The following is a 20,302-nucleotide window of genomic DNA, read 5'->3' on the forward strand; positions in this document are numbered from 1 at the left end:
AAAAAAAGTTGTAGTATTGAATTTTCAGAATAACCAATTGCAGTGTCTTTTTGTACAAAAATCTTTTTATACAAAAAAAGTTGTAGTATTCAATTTGGTGACTCAGCAGCATACTGTCAGATACTGCACAGATGTTTCATTTTTACCTGCCAGTTTTAAAACATAGGTCATAAGTTAAAAGGGCAACCTTAACAAGAATAGGTGAAATTTTTTTCTGGGACCATACCATTCTTTAAAAACTGCCATGTACATGACCTACTTGATTGTCACCAGAATTATCCAAGTATAGTTTATAAATGTGAAATATTTCGATAAAAACTTCAAGTATTTTTTATAAAAGAAATTTTAAGAATCAAAGCAATTAAAGGTAACTGTTCATAAAATATCACAAAATACTGTAGATAATGTCACACGTCTAATTATAAGTCCATAATTTCTGGCTCAAAAAAAAAATTACAAATAAAATAGATCCTTTCTGCTTTTGACTCAGGGTATTTACTGATCCTCTTAAGCCAATTACAGAATTCTTAGATTAGCAGTTCCTGCCTTCAACTCTAACTTTGTTTGGGAGACACACACAGAAAAATACACAATACATTTCACATCAATCACTTCCCTTATTTACCAGCCGCAGCAGCAAGGGACTTTGGAATATTTGAAAATTCAACTCCAACCTCGAAGAATAAAATTTGCCAGCTGTGAGAATATCTAACAGAATATCCTAAAGGCTTAAAAACAATTAATTTCCAAAGGTATGGTTCTAGAAAGTATTTTGGCAATTGTAAATAAACAGCCTTCCAAGGTGAAAACTTTTGTTATGTTTATTAAAAAAGGAGTATCCTTATTTTATAAACATATTTTGTAAGAGTAGCTTTTACAGGTTAGTAGAGAAAACCAGAGTCAGATTGACTTGGAAGAACTCTATGAACTTAATTTTCCAAAAAGAAACCTACTATTAAATCAAACACCATGCTATTCTTTCCTGTTTAATACCATAAATTCTCACCTTTCTAAAGTTCTGAACAGCAGAACAATTGAGAAAAAGAACCAAGGAACACCTGAGGTTCAATCAGCAACAGGCCTCACTATAGCCAAACCGATTTCGCAATGATTTTTTTCTTCTAACAATACACCTAACTTAATTCCATACTATAACTTGTTTAGAAAAAAATTAGTATAACACAAAAAATGGCTCCTAGAATTAACCAATTTTAATATCTCAATATATATTTCAAATACATGAATGATGTTGATATCTTTCCATTAAAATACATGCTGACACTCACGTAAATATAGTTGCATAATTCATATAAAGAGGCTGTTCTAATTTTTTAAAACCACTAGAGGTCACAGATACCTGCAATAAAAACAACTGAAATAATCTGAATTGCAAAATATTTCTAACCTGACCACGCTGAAAATGAACAAAACGAAACAAAAACAACGCCAGCAGAACAAGCAAAATGACTTGAAGCTAAGTCCTGAGTGTAGGAACAAGAATCACAAAGTGAGAAAAGAACCGACTGATAGTTACCAGCTGCGGGGAGCTGGGTTAGAATGAACAGGGTAAATCTATTAGAGACTTAAGAGGATTGAGTACGTCACTCCCAGAAGAGAACCCACTTATGAAAACTTTGTTTTCCCCTTCCTTTAGGGTTCAAAGTTTTTTTCCAAAAATAGTCCACTATTTGTGAAACTTGAATTGCGAAGGGTAATCTCCTTTTTAGCCAAGTATAAAATTTGAACAATTCGGCCAACGCGGCAAACAGGTGGGTAAAAGGAAAGGTTGGTGAGGAAGCCGGGGAAAGCAAGACATACTGCAGACAAGACAGGAGACAGACTGCAGTCGGCAGCGGTGTGTCAGGGGAGATGAGGGAAGTCGGAATTAGGGGAGCTGAGCAGTGGTGGGGACGGGAGGGTGGGAAGGGGGTCCCGGAAGAAATCCTGAACGTCGGTCAGGGATGGGAGAGCAAGCGTGAGACCCAGGACCAAGGGAGATATGTCCAAAAAAAAAAAAAAAAAAGCGCGGCAGCTGGCGGGAGTCGGCCTGAGGAGCTGCGAGTGTGGTTAGCACCAGCCCGCCCTCCCGCCCTACTTTCTTCCACCGGTCGGAGAGGCAGTGGCCAGTCACCTGGAGTGTGAGTTCCGGAGGGACTCGATCAGGCGCTGCTTCTGCTGCTGGAGGCTGGTGAGACCACCGGGAGACCCAGCTGAGGAAGAGGAGGAGGCGCTCTTGGTCAGGGGGAAGAGCCAGCTCATCCTCCACGGGTCCCCGGGCCGCGGCCCCGGAAGGCTCTGGCCTGCTTCTCCCAGCGGCTCAGCCCGGCGGTTCTCCACCGACAGAGGAGGAGCGGGCAGGGACAGCCCGGCCCAAGTGCTGGGCAGCCGCGTCTTCTCTAAGCCGGCCCGGCGGGGGGTCCTCGGGGCCGGGGGGGCATGCTATTGTCAGTGCAGCAGCTGAAAAGAAGGGAACTCGCCGCTCGAGACTGGCGGTCCTAACCTTCGCGGCCCTGACGCCCCAGCCAGCCAGCCAGCCAGCCCGACCGCTTTAACTCTCCACCGCCTCAGCCTCCGTCACCTGCGTGCCCCGCCCCCTCTGCGGATGGCGTCATCATCCGGCGCCCCCGCCCGGACGCGCGAGAAGCGACAGCGCAGCGCGGTGCGGCGAGGCTCCGGCTCCCCTTTCCCCCTTGCCGGGCGAGCGGTGTCTATGGGGCACCCGCCGCTGCCCCCGCCGCTACCGCCACCGCCGCTGCCGCCGCTGGGTGCTGTCTCTATGGCGAGGAGGAGGAGGAGGAGCGCGAGCTCAGCGACACAAGTAGATCTCGCGTCTACCTCAGCCTTGGTTTAGGGGGGAGGGGCGGGTTGGGGAAGTAGGAAGGGGGCGGGAACGGCGAACCTGAGAGGGCGCGCGATGGCGCCAGCTGCAGCGCGGCGGGCGCTGGGACGGGCCGGGCGGCGGGTGGCGCGGGGGAAGGTAATTGGGGCTGGGGTGGGGGGTGTCTGTCGAGGAGGTGGCGCGGGGTGATGACGCGAAGGCTTTGTACCTGGGGCTTCAGTGGTGCGGGACGGAAATTGGGAGTGGAGGGCGGTGGCCTAGACGGTCAGCTCCTCGCAGTCCTCCCGGCGGGGCTTGGAGTCAATCGGGCTCCAGTCAGTGGTTATCAGCAGCCTTCGCGCTGGCTCTCTGCCAGGGAAGAGAGTTATCTATGACTTGAATGTGTCTGTACTGTCCTCGCGTTTCGTTGGGAACCCGCTGTTCGGAGTTGGCTACCTCCAGTAACGAGAAGGCCTCTGGTGCCTCTTCAGGTCTTCTGGAAGTGTAGTAGAGAGCGAGGTGGAGGAAAGCAATGTTCAACGACAGGGCCTTTCCAAATTTTGTGTGTGTGTGTCTGTGTGTTTGTAGCCGAGTGAAGAGGGTTATAAAGGGAGTAGCCCTTCGATCTTTGGTTTCTGTTCTTAGAGCACGCGAGGTTACATTTGTGACTGTAGAGTTACAAGAAGAGGTCACAACTCCTTTTTACACTTGTCTGTTACGGTTTTTTCAAACTTGTGTGAAAAGCGAAAGAGGATCTGGAATTTCCCCGCTTAAGAACCAAAATGTTGGTCTGTACTGTTAACCATGAAACCTGTGTTTGTAAGAACCAGAAACATGACATGTGTATTTGGTAACCAGGGAAAATGCTTAGATTTTTAGGAAATTAGAGTTTGAAATGCAGAGACTCTATCGCTTTCCTTCTTTCTCCCATCAGCAGTTACAGACATTGAAACAGTTTCTGTGGCTATTCTTTATTACTCAGAAAGAACTTTTTAAAAGAAAAAAATTATTTACTTTTGGCCCCTCCCATCTGACCTAAATAAATTCTGGTAAATTTTGTAGTTAGATCAGAGTTTGAATGTTCAATTAGGAATAAAAGCAAGTACTAATACTACCTTTACCCTAGTAACATCTGATCTTGTCACGTGTATCATGTTTACCTGAAAAGGGATGTCTTTATGAAGTTTTATTCAGAGAGTGAGTTGAATTCAGAGCAATTTTTTATTAATGGGAAGTTTTTAAAAATGATTAGTGTGTATGCAGAAAACACTTTTTACCTAACATTAGAACCAGGAAACCTGTGTTGTCCTTTTCCTCCTACTCATTAGTGGTGTGACTTTAGACAAGTCACATCCTAAACTTTGATTTTCTCATAAATCAAGGACCTCAAATAAATATCTCTAAGGTTTCTATCAACTCAATCATTCTGTGATTCAGATTCCTGGTATAACTGATTCTTATTTTGACAGGTACACAAATAAAGGATAAAGTATTTACGAAACAAATCTTCAATCAAGTATAACATTTTGATGCTTGGCAGCTAGACTCCTTGTGCCCTCACTATGCCAGCAGCAACTGTAGATCATAGCCAAAGAATTTGTGAAGTTTGGGCTTGCAACCTGGATGAAGAGATGAAGAAAATTCGTCAAGTTATCCGAAAATATAATTACGTTGCTATGGTACGCCTATGAGCGAAATCCTTAAAATGCCTTTTATGAAAGAGGATTTTAAAACATCTTGAATTCAACCCTTCTGGTTGATTTTTTTTTTTCTAGGTATTTAATGAAAATAATTTTGTCAATGACCTCCCAACTAAAGACCACCAAGAACACACCAGTAATGTGACAAATTGGGTTTCTTACTCATTGCATTGAGGGAAAATGCATTCTTAGAACCTTGGGGTTATTTGCGTAAGCGAGTGTTAGACCTTCTAGGAATTGGGGTGTGTGGCAGTGGTTTTAGGAAGGGAGTGAAGAAGTGGGGCTCTGCTCTGAACTGTTGGGAAGCTGGGGTAATTCCACGATAGGCTTCTTAATGACTCTCAACTAGAATGAGAGAAGACTAGAGTGAGGCTAAAGCTGTAAAGAAGCAACAGTCACTCGTTATTTAAGATAGAAGGAGGTTTGATCATTTTTATGGTTTGGACAATGTATTTTTGCATATGTTCAGTTATGATTACAGACTGGCCTTGTCTGATGTTATAGTGTGAAATTGTTTATATTCAGCAGAAGACCCATTAGGACCTAGCTGTGAATGCCAGGTCTGCTCCTAGCAACACTAAGGCCTGATACTAATACCAGATGGAGCTCCTAGATGTCTTTCTCAAACAAAAAAATTCAGATCTCCCAATGAAGCATTGTTGATCTGTAGTTTTTTTGTTTGTTTTTTAATTACCAGTGGAATTCTGTGAACACACTGTGTTGTTAATCATTTCTAGTTTTGCATATACTGTTCACTCTGCCTAGCCTGTCTACTCAATTAATTTTTTTGCTTCTTGAGCATTGTCTGTTTTAACTTCTCTACGGTATTCTAGATTATTAGCTTTGAGAAGAAAGAGCTTAGTATCTTAATCCCCCCAACAGTTAGCATAATACTAGTATCCTTTCTCCCCCCAACAGTTAGCATAATACATAGTATCCAATAAAGTTGTTGTTGAGTTTGACTGAATTTAGAAAAGTTTCCATTTCTCTCCTTTATAAGAATTGAAATTTAGGTTTTGTTCTTAGTTTCTTAATTTGAATTTTACTACTAAAATGATATGTTTATTTTCTTAGCATATTTAATACAAATAAATATGCTGCTTTTGGGAGGGGCAGGTTGGTTGGTTAAAATATGAATATTTTAATGTATACAGATAATGTCCTATTTAATAGATGTATTTTCTTATCCATAATTAGAATGAAGTTATATTTTACAGTAGAAATTCATAGTGATCATTTATTTCTCAAATGAAAGCAGTGACAACATTAGACATGTGATAGCATTCTACAGGAATGAGTGGTGGCATGCAGTCTTTAAGGGTATGTTTTCTCTGGAGTGTAGAGAGTACTGTTTTAGGCCAAGAAAGTAGGAGGGTTTTGGTATGTATCTAAATACTTACTTCAGAAAAGCAATTAAAAAGTATGGTACATTTTCTAGTCTTTTTAACCATCTTCATTGGTTTTAATATTACAATACTGTGAGCATAGTTTCACATACTTGTTGAAAAACATGAATTTGTAATTTTCTTCTTCCTCCTTCCTCAGGAATAGAGTACTTAGTTACATTTATTATGTGTACATTATACATGGTAATTTTTTCCTGATATGATATTTAAAGTAAGACAAAGTCATTAAGTTTGTGGTTTTATGGTTTTAAAAAGTAATACTCTTCCTAGTTAAAAGGTACATTGTAATTGAACATGAATTGTATAGAATATCACCCCTAACAGGATTCTTCAATGTGTACTCAAAATTAATTATTCTAGGAATTTTTGGATTGTGGTTTCGACCATTTAGTAAGTAATGACCCTTAAAACTATTTTACAGGACACTGAGTTTCCAGGCGTGGTTGCAAGACCCATTGGAGAATTCAGGAGCAATGCTGACTATCAGTACCAACTGTTACGGTGTAATGTAGACTTGTTGAAGATAATTCAGCTAGGACTGACATTTATGAATGAGCAAGGAGAATACCCACCAGGAACTTCAACTTGGCAGTTTAACTTTAAATTTAATTTGACGTAAGTAGGAAATAAATTTAACCCAAACTTGTTTTTTTTAGTTTAATTTTAGAAATTAATTTCCATCAGGTACAACAAATGAAATTTGGTATTGCTACCCTGGAAATATTTAAAACCTAAAATTTCAAAACTTTGTTTCTTTTTATTATGGGACAAAAATAATCAGGATAAAGAAGACTTAAATGCAGAAACTTTTGAGTTTTAGAGCTGTTATTTTAAAAGCATAACTGCCACTATTTTGAAATTTGGAAAACTGGGTTTTGAAAATATTTCTTGATAGAAAAAAGATAACTTTACAACATTAATTTTGCTTTCAAACTTTGTGTGCAATTTGAAATATATATGTCTTTGTTGTAAAAGTTATCCTTCTCATGAAGAGATTCTTATCATGGTTATAGTCCATTGTGTGAATAGAAGGCTCATCAGAGTGATAATAAGATCATTCCTAGAAACTTGGGTGCATTTTCCTTTAAAATCAGTTATTGGGTCAGCCCAGCCCACAGAGCCTCTTACAGGTTACATATGGGAGAAGTATTTAGTATCCTCGAGCTTGGTGTTTCTTTTAGGAAACAATTTGGAATCTGAATTCTAACTCAAGTCCTGGGTCACAACCCAGTTTCTTTACAGTACTTCTGTATAATTGGTATGAGTAGTCTTGATAGCTTAGGGAAGTTTCCAGTGTTTTTGGGTGAGGGCAGATTGTTTACAAACTGACTGTACGATGGGGAAATGCTGAATACATTCTGAGTATGTTACTGTTCTGCAGTATCCTTCTGTTTGACAGTCTCTGTTTGTTTCATATGATCTTACATCCAATTTGCAAAATAGTAAATGAAGCTGTAGGACAATTAATAGTGGTGGTGGTGGTCAGTCCCTTAAGTCTTGTTCAACTCATTGTGACCCCACGGACTGTAGCCCACCAGGCTCCTCTATCTGTGAGAGTCTCTAGGCAGGAATACTGGAGTGGGTAGCCATTCGCTTCTCCAGGGGTGTCTTCCTGATCCAGGGATCAAACCCAGGTTTCCTACATTGCAAGTGAATTCTTTATCATCTGAGAAGTCCCACTAGAGAAGCCCCAATTGATGGTAGTGCCATTTAAGGACCTCTGTTCTCTGTAGTGTGATACTTAGCATATATAACATCTAAAGACAAGCAGGGCTGATGAGCTTAGAGGATAGTGTTATCAGTGGTGTAATAGTATGGCTTCTAATTGCATTATGTTTAGCCTGACTCTGTTTCCACTCTGTTGGATTTAATAATATACTCTCCAGAACTTTGTCAAGGGTGAAAGGTACTTATCTCTATTTAAACTGATTAAACCTTTTATAAGTCCTTTAATTCTGAAAATTCCCTTTTATCTTTTTCCCGAAAGGTAACCCTTTTTAAAATCGGTTCTCTACCATTTCATTTGCTCTATATTACTTTTTTCCCAAGCTGATCATCAGAACCTTGTTCTGTACTAAGGTAGTGCTATGATCTCAGTATGTGAGTAGTAGATGACCTATCAGGGTCTCAGTTTTGGTAAAATAGACATTTTTCCTTTCTAGAAACATCTTTGTTCTTAATAACAGCTGCTTTGTTACTCCATTTTCTGAAAGACTTTTTTTTTCTCGTACATTTTTTCTCACACAGCAAAACTCATGCTGTAGTTTTATTGGCCAATTCATCCTAATGTTAATATCTTGAGAGATCTTTAAGGATGTATTGAAAAATATTATTTAGTAGAAAGGGTCAGTTGGAAAATAAAACCAGTTCTACCTAATGTGGAGAAACAGCACCATGAATCTTGGATATTTTGAAGAAAAGTGAAAATTGACGTTTATTGAGTTCCTAGAATGGATGTGTCAGCAGCGGTGCTAGGTCCCAGGGACATAATGTTGAGGAAAGTTGGTCATGGTCATTATAACTCTTCTGTCTGCTTTCTGTTGCTGAACTCTGAGAATTAGAACTGTTAGGTACTGATCAGTGTTTGGGAATTTGCTCTAAAGTGATTTGGACTTGATACATACATGAAAAGTAAAGTAGAATATGATATTTGATCATGAAACACCAGAGTACTCATCCAGGTCTCTCTCCTGGAGATGGTGATCCAATATGTCCAGGTGTGGCACTTGTGAATCCATATTATTGACAAGTTAATCTGAGTGACTATTATCATTGGGCAAATTTGGGAAATACTGATTTAAATAGTGCATTACTCCCTGGTAATATAACATTGAACAAAACAGACAAAAATCATTGCCCTCTTCAAGCTTAAATTGTGATTAAGAGAGAGATCATAAAAGTAAAGTGAGCATATGGCCCAGAATAATGTGAGCCTCGAGAAGGAGTCTCTTATGCCTTTCGTTGGTTATAGTTGCTAGAACGTGTCTCTTAGTGAGCATCTGGGCACGATGAGTGAGATTCTACTTGTTTAAAGTACATGTTTTAGTATAACAAGGACAGTAATATCTGTTGTGTAATTGAAAAAACTTGTATTGGGTTTATTCAGATAGCCTTTTGAAAGAGTTTTCTGGCATAATTTTCCAGGGAATTTTGACTTAAGATTAATTGTTGCAATTCCTGTTTTTAAATATTTCATTTGCTAGTTTTATTACTTTTCAAAGGCAATATTCCTTTTGGCTTAGTTTCATTAAAGCTTTTATAGAACTTTTGCTAAGTGGTAGAAATCAGTATTCTCACAATTTTCAAAGTAAATAGAAAACATCCAGTGGGCACTGCATGAAATACTTTGCATTCTCAGAAACATATCTTCATTTGGATCACATATTTGATTTAATATAGTATTTTAGATACCCGTGTGCTTGTGCTTAGATATTAAAGATGGTTTTCTTTTTGGCTTAAGTAAAATCTTGAAAGATTGGTTTATATTTAGATTTCCTGGCTTGATTTTTGAGAAGTAATCTTCTAGGAGTAAGACTGTTAGAAGGAGAAATTAATGCTGCTCCAGCAGAGTCTTTCATTTTAAACAGCTTGCTGCTGATTGGAACTGTTTGAGAGGCTCATGGTAGTGAGAGGAAGCAACTCCTCCTTCTTTAAGACAGAGTGTGGTTTAACGCTGGCACAGCAGGAGTTTTCCCTTCAATCCCTCTCCCTTCTCTCTGCTGAGAACCTGGGAGACAGACACAGGCTTCACCCCTGTGGCTGCAGCTGTTTGGCAGCATTAAAATGGCTGCTGAGATGAAAGCCTGGATAAGAACATGTCTGTTACTCTGTGGTGGCAGCTACGGTGAGTAGAAGACCCTTTTTTTTGTTTGAACCCAGTTACATTTACTTAATTTGTGAAAGGCTAATGAGATGGATAGTAAAGATTAAAATCTCACCATTGGACGGTTTCAAATGATAATTTGCTGTATGAACATTCTTCTAAAATTAAGTTGACCTTTGTATTTCAGTCGCATTTACCTTCCGTATATGTGAAATGTTGGAACAAATGGACTCAGGCCCATTCTCTCTTGATATTTCTGGCACTGTAGTTGTAGATGTCAGTGGGAGAAACATAGTTTGAAATATGGCACTTTTGAATGTTGTCTTTCTTTTTCTCCTGCCAGGGAGGACATGTATGCCCAAGACTCTATAGAGCTGCTCACAACATCTGGTATCCAGTTTAAAAAACATGAGGAGGAAGGAATTGAGACCCAGTACTTTGCAGAACTTCTTATGACATCAGGAGTAGTCCTCTGTGAAGGGGTCAAATGGTTATCATTTCATAGGTAAAAGATTGCATTGCAAATGGTATTTGTGTTACCATTTTCTAGCTGCTTCACACTTGACTTGGGTCATGGTGTCAGCATTTCAGGCTTAGTTCAGCAGAGAATTGGCTACCATATAGCTCAACAGGCTAATGTTGGTCTCCTTAAAGGTTCATTTAATGATGTGGGATCCATTTCAGACTAAGGGAGACAGTATTGCATAGTGGAAAGAGTGGAGGCTGAAAAAACAGACCTTGGTTTAAGTCCAGCAACGCCATTTGGAATCTGTGTTATTACATAGGTTTATTTATTTAATAGAGTTAACATTTCTAAGCATTAGAATGAAAACATTTATTCATCAGAAAAACAGTTATTATCTACCATATGTCAAGCACTTTGATAAGATTCTAGGAATTAAGTTACAAAATAGTCTACAATCTCTGATTTTATTGTTTATATCTTGATATTCCTTATGGTTTTCAATGTTAAAGCTTTTTTTCCCCCTCTTTTTAAAGTAAGAAGTAAAACTCTAAACACTGAATAGAAATTTTATATGTACTCTCACTTTAAAAGGTATGTTAAATAGCCTTTCTCATCAAATATTTAAGTCCCAACTATGTGTCATAAGGGAAAAAAAAATTCAAGATATGACACCTGCCCTTTAAAGAGGTGGAGAAAACAGTACATGTGCTTTAAATGGTGGTACAGAAAACAGCTTGTCTGAGAAATCTGTGGGAGTGGGGCTCTTGGGGGAACCCATCCTGTGCGAGGTCTTAAGGAAAGATTGACAGGGAAGAGAAGGGGTGTGATTGTGGGATGGAGTGCAGGGAGGTATAAAGCTGTGAAAAAGCCAGACAATAGGGACAGGATCTTGATTTGAGTATGTGGGACTTGGCTTTTTGTTCTCTAGATACTAGTTCTCAGCCTTTACTTGGTTCACTCTTTCATGTACAACATTCCCACTAGTATCTCTGAGGGATTGAGATAGGAACAAAATTCTGAGGGAAGAGAGTATTTCTTTATAAAATTACTTAAGTGAAAATACTTTGGTAGAGAATTACTGTTTGGGTTTTTGAAATGTATGGTTGTATTAAATAAATGATGGGAAGATGGGCATTATTTTATCTTCTGAGTGCCAGTTTTTCTGCTGTCTTTGACATTTTTGCCAAGTCTCCTTTCATCTCTATTTTTTGAGACATCTGCTGTGGACAGTTTGATTTTAGAGACTTCTCTATTGAAGGATCTGCTAAATAGTAGTTCAGTGACTACAGCCCTAGGATAGTTGTAGAGATTTGTATACTGATATTCCTGATTGATGATATGACAGGTTCTTATCACTGTCTGTGAATGATGGCATTTCCTCATTATAACTGTAAATGTGTTTATTTTCTCTGTTCTTTTGTGCATTTTTTCTGGTTCCTTTCTTTTTTCCTCTCCCATTTACGGTGTGACTCACTTAAAAGTTGTATTGAAAAAAAATGTTTTTTTTCACTTCTATGGTTTTTATGGTCCCTCTTCTGTATTCTTTAACCCTTTCATAGTGGTTATGACTTTGGCTACTTAATCAAAATCCTGACCAACTCTAACTTGCCTGAAGAAGAACTTGACTTCTTTGAGATCCTTCGATTGTTTTTTCCTGTCATTTATGATGTGAAGTACCTCATGAAGAGCTGCAAAAATCTCAAAGTAAGTCTTTAAATGGTTATATTTGTAATCAACACTATTCAGAGCTGGTAACTGACTTAAAAGATACTGGGTTGGATGTTGATTTAAACCTTATTTTTAAGTTTTATATTAAATGCACATTATCTGATTATACATTGTCACCTGATTCCTTTTTTGCATAAAAAATAGTTTATAAGAAATCCTTATTCAAGGCTTCATTACATATTTGCAAAATAAGCTTTAGCAAGATTCAAACCAAAGATCATATTCTTGTCATTCTTTTGCCGCGTTGAACATGAACTAGCACAGAATCTGAGAGTCTGACACAGAAAAGCAAGTTCTCCCTGTCTCCCAACACATAATCTTCCCATGTAGCAAGAAGTCTCGGGACCAGCAGTGTGCAGCTGGAGTCACTCATGTAGCAAAAAGAGTTTCCCCTTCAGCTTATCTTGGTGAGAGGTTATATTCTCAGGTTTAGTCATAGGGTCATGTTCCTATAAAGAGATTTTTTTCTGTTTTTTTTTTTCCTCCTCACTACCAACCCATGGACATCATCTTGTTAGTAGTAAGTGCTGGTAATTGGGTAGATCCTATCTAAACAGCAGCTTACATTCTGATGCTTATTACCATGTGTGTAATAATTTGTTACTCTAAGCATTAATTCTTTCCAAAAGAAAGTGTCTTTATCAGGAAAAGTGCTCTTAGTTTTAGAGTGCATTCACTGATAGGGGTACAGACTCCTAAAGAACATAGTGGTTTTATTTTTTCAGGTATGTTTGTGCTTAAGCTGTAACTCAAGAAAAACATTTACATATAAGTTGTTGCTTCATAAAACCTACATCAAGGCTGATCAAGTTTGCTCCTCCCCAGCTTTTTAGAAGTGCAAGGAGTCATACTTTTAGGAGATGGTGAAAACTTAAAGAGTTTTACTTTTATGTAGGAAGAAATAATTTAGCAATTGACTTAAGGAAGCTTTGCTTTTGACAGATGAACTGAAAATCCTAAGGGAAACAGTCTTTGGGCTGAAGTTTCCTTACCTCATTACAGGATATAGCATACAATTTGGGAAGTTTTTAAGAAATACAACTTCATGTTTGTAGTACCAAAGAAAAGCAGAATTCTGTGCAATCTGAATAGACTTCTTCTGTGACTCAAGTGAACTTAACAGTAGGTTGTCCTCGTGTCTCTAGACAGCATATCCCCTGAAAGGATTGCATGCTGAGAAGCCAGGGCCTAAATATTTTTATCTGGCTGTGGAAATACTCTTTTTAAATTTGACATGTCTGAACAGTGACAGTTTGGGCGAACAGAGAACCAAATTATTATTCATTATGAGTATGTTGTTGAAAATTTTCTGAGCATATTAGACATTCTGAATATGCCCTGAGTAACTGCCAGTGTTAAATTTTAGGTTGATGACAAAGGTACTTTATGACGTATAGTCAGCCATACTGAATGACGACTCTGTTGCTCTCCTGAGCAGCTGCTAATGATACCTGATCCTTGGGCTGTTTTTAGCCCTGAAGCAACTGCTGTGCAAAGCACTGTTTCAAGCTGTGATGTAGAAAAGGGCTAGTTTGCTGGTGGAGGCCTTAACAGTTTAGAAATTTCTTTGTGTGGATTTGGTCATTGGTCCTGATGTTTGTTTCTTTGCTTTCTCTTCTCCCATTTCCCCCTCTTTATTCTCCTTCTCTCTTTATTCTTTCCCTTCCTTTTTTTTTCAATCTCATTATCTTTCCTTTCTAATCCTAGCAGTATTTACACAGGTGGGTGTTTAGCAGACCCTTCTAAAGGGTTATATTCTCATAACAACATACTCTTTTTCTTTTTATCTAACAAAAACTGTAGTCAAGGATTGATTAGTCATAACAGCTTTGTTTTGTGCAAATTACTTAGATGAAGCTATTTAGAGATATTTAGATGAAACTTTTTATATGAAGCTTAAGAAAATTTATAAAGTACCTGCCTACAGTCCATTTTATAAGAATTGATGGATGGAGAGATGGCCTGTGAGTGTACTCTATAAACGTTAGCCTGTGTTACCTTGTATATGATCTGCTGCCCTCATATCTTGAGGGAAATTACTTGCCATCACATGCCTTAAAGGGTATGATGAAGATAAATTTCCCCAATTAAGATCTCATTTTCTGTTGAATTATAAACATCTCCCACATTCAACAAATGCATCAGTGATTCACATTCTCTTATTTTCTGCTGATCTTCATAAGGTCCATCTTTACTGAAACTCATTGCTATTTTGATCATTGTCTATGTTATGTAATTTTTGAATCCAGATGTTGCAATGTTTTTCTTTTGACAAGCAATTTTTCTTTCTTGTAGGGTGGTTTACAGGAAGTTGCTGAACAGTTAGAGCTGGAACGGATAGGACCACAGCATCAGGCAGGATCTGACTCATTGCTCACAGGAATGGCCTTTTTCAAAATGAGAGAAGTATGAAGACATCAGTGCCTTTTTCTCAGTTGGTTGTTAGGTTGAGAACATTAAAATATAATGGCAAAAGTTTTGGGGGCAATAAGTACAGATTAAGTGAAGATATAATTACAGTTGCCATCTAAATCATATCCACCACACTTGAATGAAAGTAATCAGAAATGAGTTATCTTGAAATGCAGTTCAGAAGGAAAAAAAGAATATAAGTTCTTAGTAGAATACGAAACTTAAAGTACCTTAGAAATTATGTAGGTCCAACCATATTATTTCTTAGATGAGGAAGCCGAGGCTAGAGGCAGTAGCGTTCATCCAGGGTTACACATATTAATAGGGGAACTCCAGAGTACTTCCTGTTAATCACACTAGTGTTGCTTCTGTCGAGTCAAGGAATCCATGTAATTAAGTTTTCCCTGGCACTGTCTTTTCTTAGGTATTAAACTGTTGCTGTACTTCAGTACTTTGAGGATTTACAGAGTAGGACTCATGCTGTTTAGTTGATTCTTACAAAGAGGTTTTGAATTCTAAAGAGGTTAAATAAATCTGAAATAGTAGGTAAGTCAAAAATCATGTTGGGCAGACATTCCTTAAGAGGCAAAAGGCAGAGATAAGTTCTTCAAGTATAAAGAAGTCAGCTACAGAAAAATGAAATTTAATGAATCCAAGTCTACTCTTATGTTAAGTGATGGGCATAGGTGTACTTAATAGATAAATGGAAAGAAAAGAAAGCCAGTTATGTGAAAACAGTGGACATTTTTGCTTACAAAAACTTTCCTTTTTGCAAAATACTGTAGAATTCTTTAAAGTATATCCTCTTAGACATTAAAGAAATGACTGAGGATAATTCTGGGAATTTAGAACTTTTTGTAGAAATGTATTAATACGTATAATAGGAAGCATATAGCTATTTTGCCAAGTGGTATTGATTCAGAAGTGATTTGGACTGTATTCCTGACAAGTAAATATTTTGTTTTGTACGTTTTCATAGTGCTCCATTAGAGAATTAAAAGACAACCTTTTGCGTTCTCAGCTTTGCATTTAAAAATATGCCTTGATAATTTGGTTAACGGTGGATTCTCTGTTGTTAATTTGTTATCTTTATTTTTCTTGGCTTTATTAAGGATAATAACCTAATGTGAATTTTCAGATTTTACTGTCCAGACATGTTTGGGGGTTTTTAGCCAAAAGTCTTGGCCTTTCACATAGACTTAAGGCTACTTATAAACCTTAGCCCCTTCCCCAACCCATTATTGGCTATTTTTATTCATTCTCATGATTAAGTATTATTAAATTAATGGACTAAAAATGCCTGCCATTTTTCCATTATTACAAATTCTCATAAAATGGTCTGAGTGTTAATAGGAAAGGTGTGTTTATATAGTTTTTGGTAGTCATTTTCTTTGATTTCTTTTGAACTCTACTTCTTAAGAACATCAGTCTTATATGTTTAATTTAAATGTGTGGCTTCAGAGGAGCACCATAGATAAGAGCTGTCATAGTTAAGGAATAGTCAGTACTTACATTGCTGAAATATAAATTACCATTCGTACCTTTTGGTTAAAATTATCTTTTTTTTTCTTCCAAAATTCCTTTTTAGATGTTCTTTGAAGATCATATTGATGATGCCAAATATTGTGGTCATTTGTATGGCCTTGGTTCTGGTTCATCCTATGTACAGAATGGCACAGGGAATGCATATGAAGAGGAAGCCAGCAAGCAGTCATGACATGAAATAGTTCTCTTATTTTTATTTTATTTGAGATACACACATGCTTGTATATAGGTTTTATCTCTGGTTGAATCCCTTGAACAGTAGACATTACTTTTTTTTTTTTCATAGCTTATTTTTCTGCCTTTCAGCACTAAGTATCTACCATTCCTATCTCAGATCTTAATAAATAGAAAAGTATTCAGGTTCAATCTGGCCTTAAATACACTTGTTAGTAGGTGTGTGTGAGTGGGGAAAGCTACACGGTATTGAATACTTTGATAAACTTCACCTACTTGAGCTTGGTTTGTTTTTTCCCGTTCCTAAATTAACTAGCACTGACTGTAATTTATTTCCCTGTTTCATGTCTCCCTTCCATTCTGCAGGAGTTTTAGCTATTTGAGATTGTGGACCATCAATTTTGCACTTTAGAGAGTGATTCTGACTCAAATCCTCTGTTTTATCAGCAGTTTTGGTTTTCCTTGCTCTTACCTGGAAAAATGACCATCTGCCAACTTTTACCATATTTACTTGTTTTTGACCCATGGAATATAGCACATGCACTGTGCATATGGTTGAATCAGCAGGACAACAAAAAAGAAAGACAAAAAACTACTGAGGGAGCTTAGTAACTGCTGTTTCTGTGCGTAGTAGTTAATCTTCCAAGCACATCTAGTGTCTGTCAGTTTCTAATTGGCATGTGTGTAGGCTGCTCTGTGACTGAAGTGTTTTTCAAACCAGCTTTACACCCTTCAGGAAAAATCCTTTGTGATTGGACATTTAATGTCTGCTGGGAAACTGGTACCCAAGATGTTGAAGCTGCAGTTATTTTATGATAGCACACTTCCCTTATCTGCTTCTTTTTATTCCATCTCTGTTTACCCTTATTTTAAAAAATTTTATAGCCATATTTACAATGCTCTTGATTTGTTGATTCCACAAATCAATTTCATTCAAATCCAAAGATTGCCAAGTCTTTAGGTATATTTTGTACCAAATTAAATTACAAAAAAATTCGAGCTTTCATAGTTGCTACAAAGATAAATAATGGAGAAATTTGGTGCAAAACAACATAATACAAAATTATATATTTATTAGCTATATACAGTATAGCTAATAAAACTACCTGAGGAGTGTAATGCTTGTTTATTTTTTTGTGTATATCTTTGCAATCTATTTTATATATATTGACAAAAGAGACTGTGAAATATTTAGCCACGTGGAATATGTGACCAGACCAGAGCATGCGTAGGAAGGCATTTTGGTAATAATTAACTGCCCTGAAGTGACGGACTACAAGTTATGATGTGTGTCATCTGCACTTCAATCAGTAATATTAGCAAATCTCCAAATGTTAGCCACATTAGTTTGTTTCCCTTGTACATTCTTTATTCATGATACTTTAATGCTGTAACTGGGTGGTCCTTTTTAAACAAAACATTTGCGAAACAGAGGGATTATTTGTTTTTAAAGCTTTTGTAAATAAAGGCTTCAGAAATGTTTTCTTATATATGTTGGTGACTGGTAATTTTGTTTTAGAAATATTTGGGATATTGTGGTTTTTTGTTTTTAAATTTCGGCAACTGAACAGAACTCAGTAATTTCATTTACTAAATGATTTTTAATGTCTTAATTGAAAAAAACCAACCTGAGCCTTCTACAGGACAACAGTGTTCGCTTATTTTTTTTATGCATACCTCTACCAAATGTTAAGACTTGACTTCTGACTCCCCTTTCCAGGGATGCATTTATTCTGAAAGACAAAAGTAAATGCATTTGATCTAACTGTGGCTTCCTTTTAAAGTCAATATAGCAGGTATCTAATTGGTTTCTTTTTCTTTTGATCTTCACTTCCTTAAAAAAATAATTACAAAGATTGCCTTTTGAATAGCCATGTAGTTTGTTGAATTTCATAGTTTGTATCAGTTTTGGTTTCAAGAATTTATATATTTTATAACTTCTAAAAGAATAATAATATAACCCTCACTAAATATAGCTTTTGGATCAAAGATATTTGCTTGATCATTTTTTAATGTTCCTTAAGCCATTAATTCTGGACTTACCATATTCTGTTAAATCTACTAGAGCAAGAATCAGCAAATTATGGCCCATCAACCAAAACCAGCCTGCTGCCTGTTTTTGTCTAGCCAGTGACATGAGAATGGATTTTAGAGTTTTTAACGGTTGGGGAAAAAAAGAATATTTCTTGATGTGTGAAAATTATATGAAATTCAACATTTAGTGTCCATAAATAAAAGTTACTGGCTTGTAACCACATTCATTTATGCACTGTCTGTGGCCATCTTTCCACTTTAGAGGGAAAGTTGAGTGGCTGCTACAGAAACTGCCTAGGGCAGTCTTAACATTTCACATTTTCGCCTGGTTTGCTACAAATCAGTGATAGAGATGATGACCCGACAGCATTTGTTATGCCATGTGAATCTCTGTACCACACATTTTATTATTTTTTTAGGTTACCAATTCATACCCACTGTGTCAAAACAAGAAAAGTGCACTTTGAATGGTGTGCTTTTAAGGCACATTGGAGTGTGGATTATATTATCAGATGACAGTCAACTGTGACACTGTAACTGCCTTAAAAAAAATTACAACATATGTTGATATAACCAGACTACACATTCATCACAATATTCCCAACTCCTGGGACAGCAACAGGAGAATTAGAATTAAAACTTTTAAGATGGCGTATCTTACAACAGCAGAAGTTTCTTCACAAAAATAAAGCTGCAACCAAAGTATGTTTACAAGTGACCCACTTGTTAGCTAAGCAAAGCCGTTCACTGGTGGTGAGATATGTCATGTCTGAATGCGGTAGCCCAAAGAAATACATTCAGAGAAAAGACAGCTTTCTGATGAGTTACTTGAAGAGTGGAACACATTGTCAGCAATTAACTGTGGCAAACAAGACATGATTTTGAGTGTTTTTCTTAATGAGTCAGATGTTATCAGTACTGCCCAGCTGTTCTTCACTTTTGAGAAATCTGTGCTGAATTTCAAGTAACCAAAGAATTAGTTTCTATTAAGAGTCCAGAATAACTACAGGTAAGAATATTTCACACAAGTAGAGAGATCACTAAGTCGGTACAAACTGAAGTGGAATGGTATAACTGATGGTGGTAAAAGAAGCATGGAGCAAGAAACAGTTTAGTTAATCAAATCTAAACACTTGTGACAATGTAAGGTGTTTGGTGGGGACCCATTTCACTTGTGTCATACACCTCTTTTTTCTAACAAGAACAGTGTTTATTAATGGCTGGTGTCTTAAACCCCTGCAAAGACCATGTAGCAAAAGCATAAACAAACCAAAAGACCATACCTGAAGTGTATATATGTATACCGACTGTCCTGTTGATTCTAGCTGTTCCAGGGCTCGCTCATATGCTCTACTTCTTGCCTAAGTAATATTTTTTAAAGAACTTTAAAACATGTTTGCATGTTACACTAAGATTAGTGTGTAATCAAGGTTGCATTTTAAAAATACTCAGCTTTCACACAATAAATGTTTGGTTAGGTCATTTAAGATACTTTAAATACTAGGCTTCAGGGGCTATACATACTGACAGACATGAAATCTAAATTCTGAAATAATCTTAGTTGCAGCTGAATAAACAGAACTGAAGCTTTCCGTGGTATCAGTTTTTTTAATTCAACGTCAGCAGAACTCTATGGCATGTTTTTTCTTAAATTGATTAAGCACTTTTGCCTGCCAAACAAGAACTATTAAGTTCAGGTCAGGCTTGAACTCCTTACATTGTTAAACCTTCCCTGGAAGATGTAACAAAGTAGTTTTCATGAACCATAAAATAATACTGTCCTTTATGAGCAATGAGGAGCTGTTTTAGCATAAACCGGAGCTTAAAGTCACTTATCAAAAGGACCCCCTTGGTTTAACTGGTACTTAGAAATAAGAAAAAAAGCAAATATATATAACACATTCCTCTTCTCCCCAACTGCAAACTACAGAAATACTGAATATTGGCTCTAACAAGAATATCAAAGATACATGTTTTGGCATTGGCACCAGTTTTGTTTTTGCTGTCAGCTCTCCTGTGGGACTTCCCTGGTGGCTTAGACGGTTAAGCGGCTGTCTACAATGTGGGAGACCCGGGTTCAATCCCTGAGTCGGGAAGATCCCCTGGAAAAGGAAATGGCACTCCACTCCAGTACTATTGCCTGGAAAATCCCGTGGACAGAGGAGCCTGGTAGGCTACAGTCCATGGGGTCACAAA

General features: G+C 37.5%; 2 protein-coding genes and 2 long non-coding RNA genes across 4 annotated transcripts in view; 1 reads left to right on the forward strand and 3 right to left on the reverse strand.

The window, feature by feature from the left end:
* The window catches only part of VPS37A (VPS37A subunit of ESCRT-I), a 38,584-nt gene extending 35,991 nt beyond the window's left edge, over positions 1-2,593 (reverse strand). The window contains exon 1 of the mRNA XM_040243154.1: positions 2,132-2,593. Coding sequence (XP_040099088.1) covers positions 2,132-2,259 — 128 coding nt within the window. The 5' untranslated portion in view covers positions 2,260-2,593. The remainder of the gene's footprint in view (positions 1-2,131) is intronic.
* A 12-nt stretch (positions 2,594-2,605) lies between these two features.
* On the forward strand, positions 2,606-18,658 carry CNOT7 (CCR4-NOT transcription complex subunit 7). The gene is made up of 7 exons (XM_040243156.1): positions 2,606-2,818; positions 4,288-4,497; positions 6,346-6,539; positions 10,091-10,252; positions 11,773-11,917; positions 14,237-14,347; positions 15,942-18,658. The coding sequence occupies exons 2-7, from the start codon at positions 4,381-4,383 to the stop codon at positions 16,068-16,070; spliced, it is 858 nt and encodes a 285-aa protein (XP_040099090.1). The 5' UTR covers positions 2,606-2,818; positions 4,288-4,380; the 3' UTR covers positions 16,071-18,658.
* Positions 12,402-16,012, reverse strand: LOC120865784. The gene is made up of 2 exons (XR_005721506.1): positions 15,895-16,012; positions 12,402-14,697 (listed from the first exon to the last, which is right to left on the reverse strand). It is a non-coding gene; the product is annotated as an uncharacterized LOC120865784 (long non-coding RNA).
* Positions 16,178-20,141, reverse strand: LOC120865785. Its single transcript, XR_005721507.1, has 2 exons — positions 19,390-20,141; positions 16,178-17,906 (listed from the first exon to the last, which is right to left on the reverse strand). It is a non-coding gene; the product is annotated as an uncharacterized LOC120865785 (long non-coding RNA).
* Between the last annotated feature and the right edge of the window lie 161 nt (positions 20,142-20,302).

This window comes from Oryx dammah, unplaced genomic scaffold (assembly GCF_014754425.2).
Source record: "Oryx dammah isolate SB20612 unplaced genomic scaffold, SCBI_Odam_1.1 HiC_scaffold_7, whole genome shotgun sequence".
NCBI classification, from domain to species: domain Eukaryota; kingdom Metazoa; phylum Chordata; class Mammalia; order Artiodactyla; family Bovidae; genus Oryx; species Oryx dammah.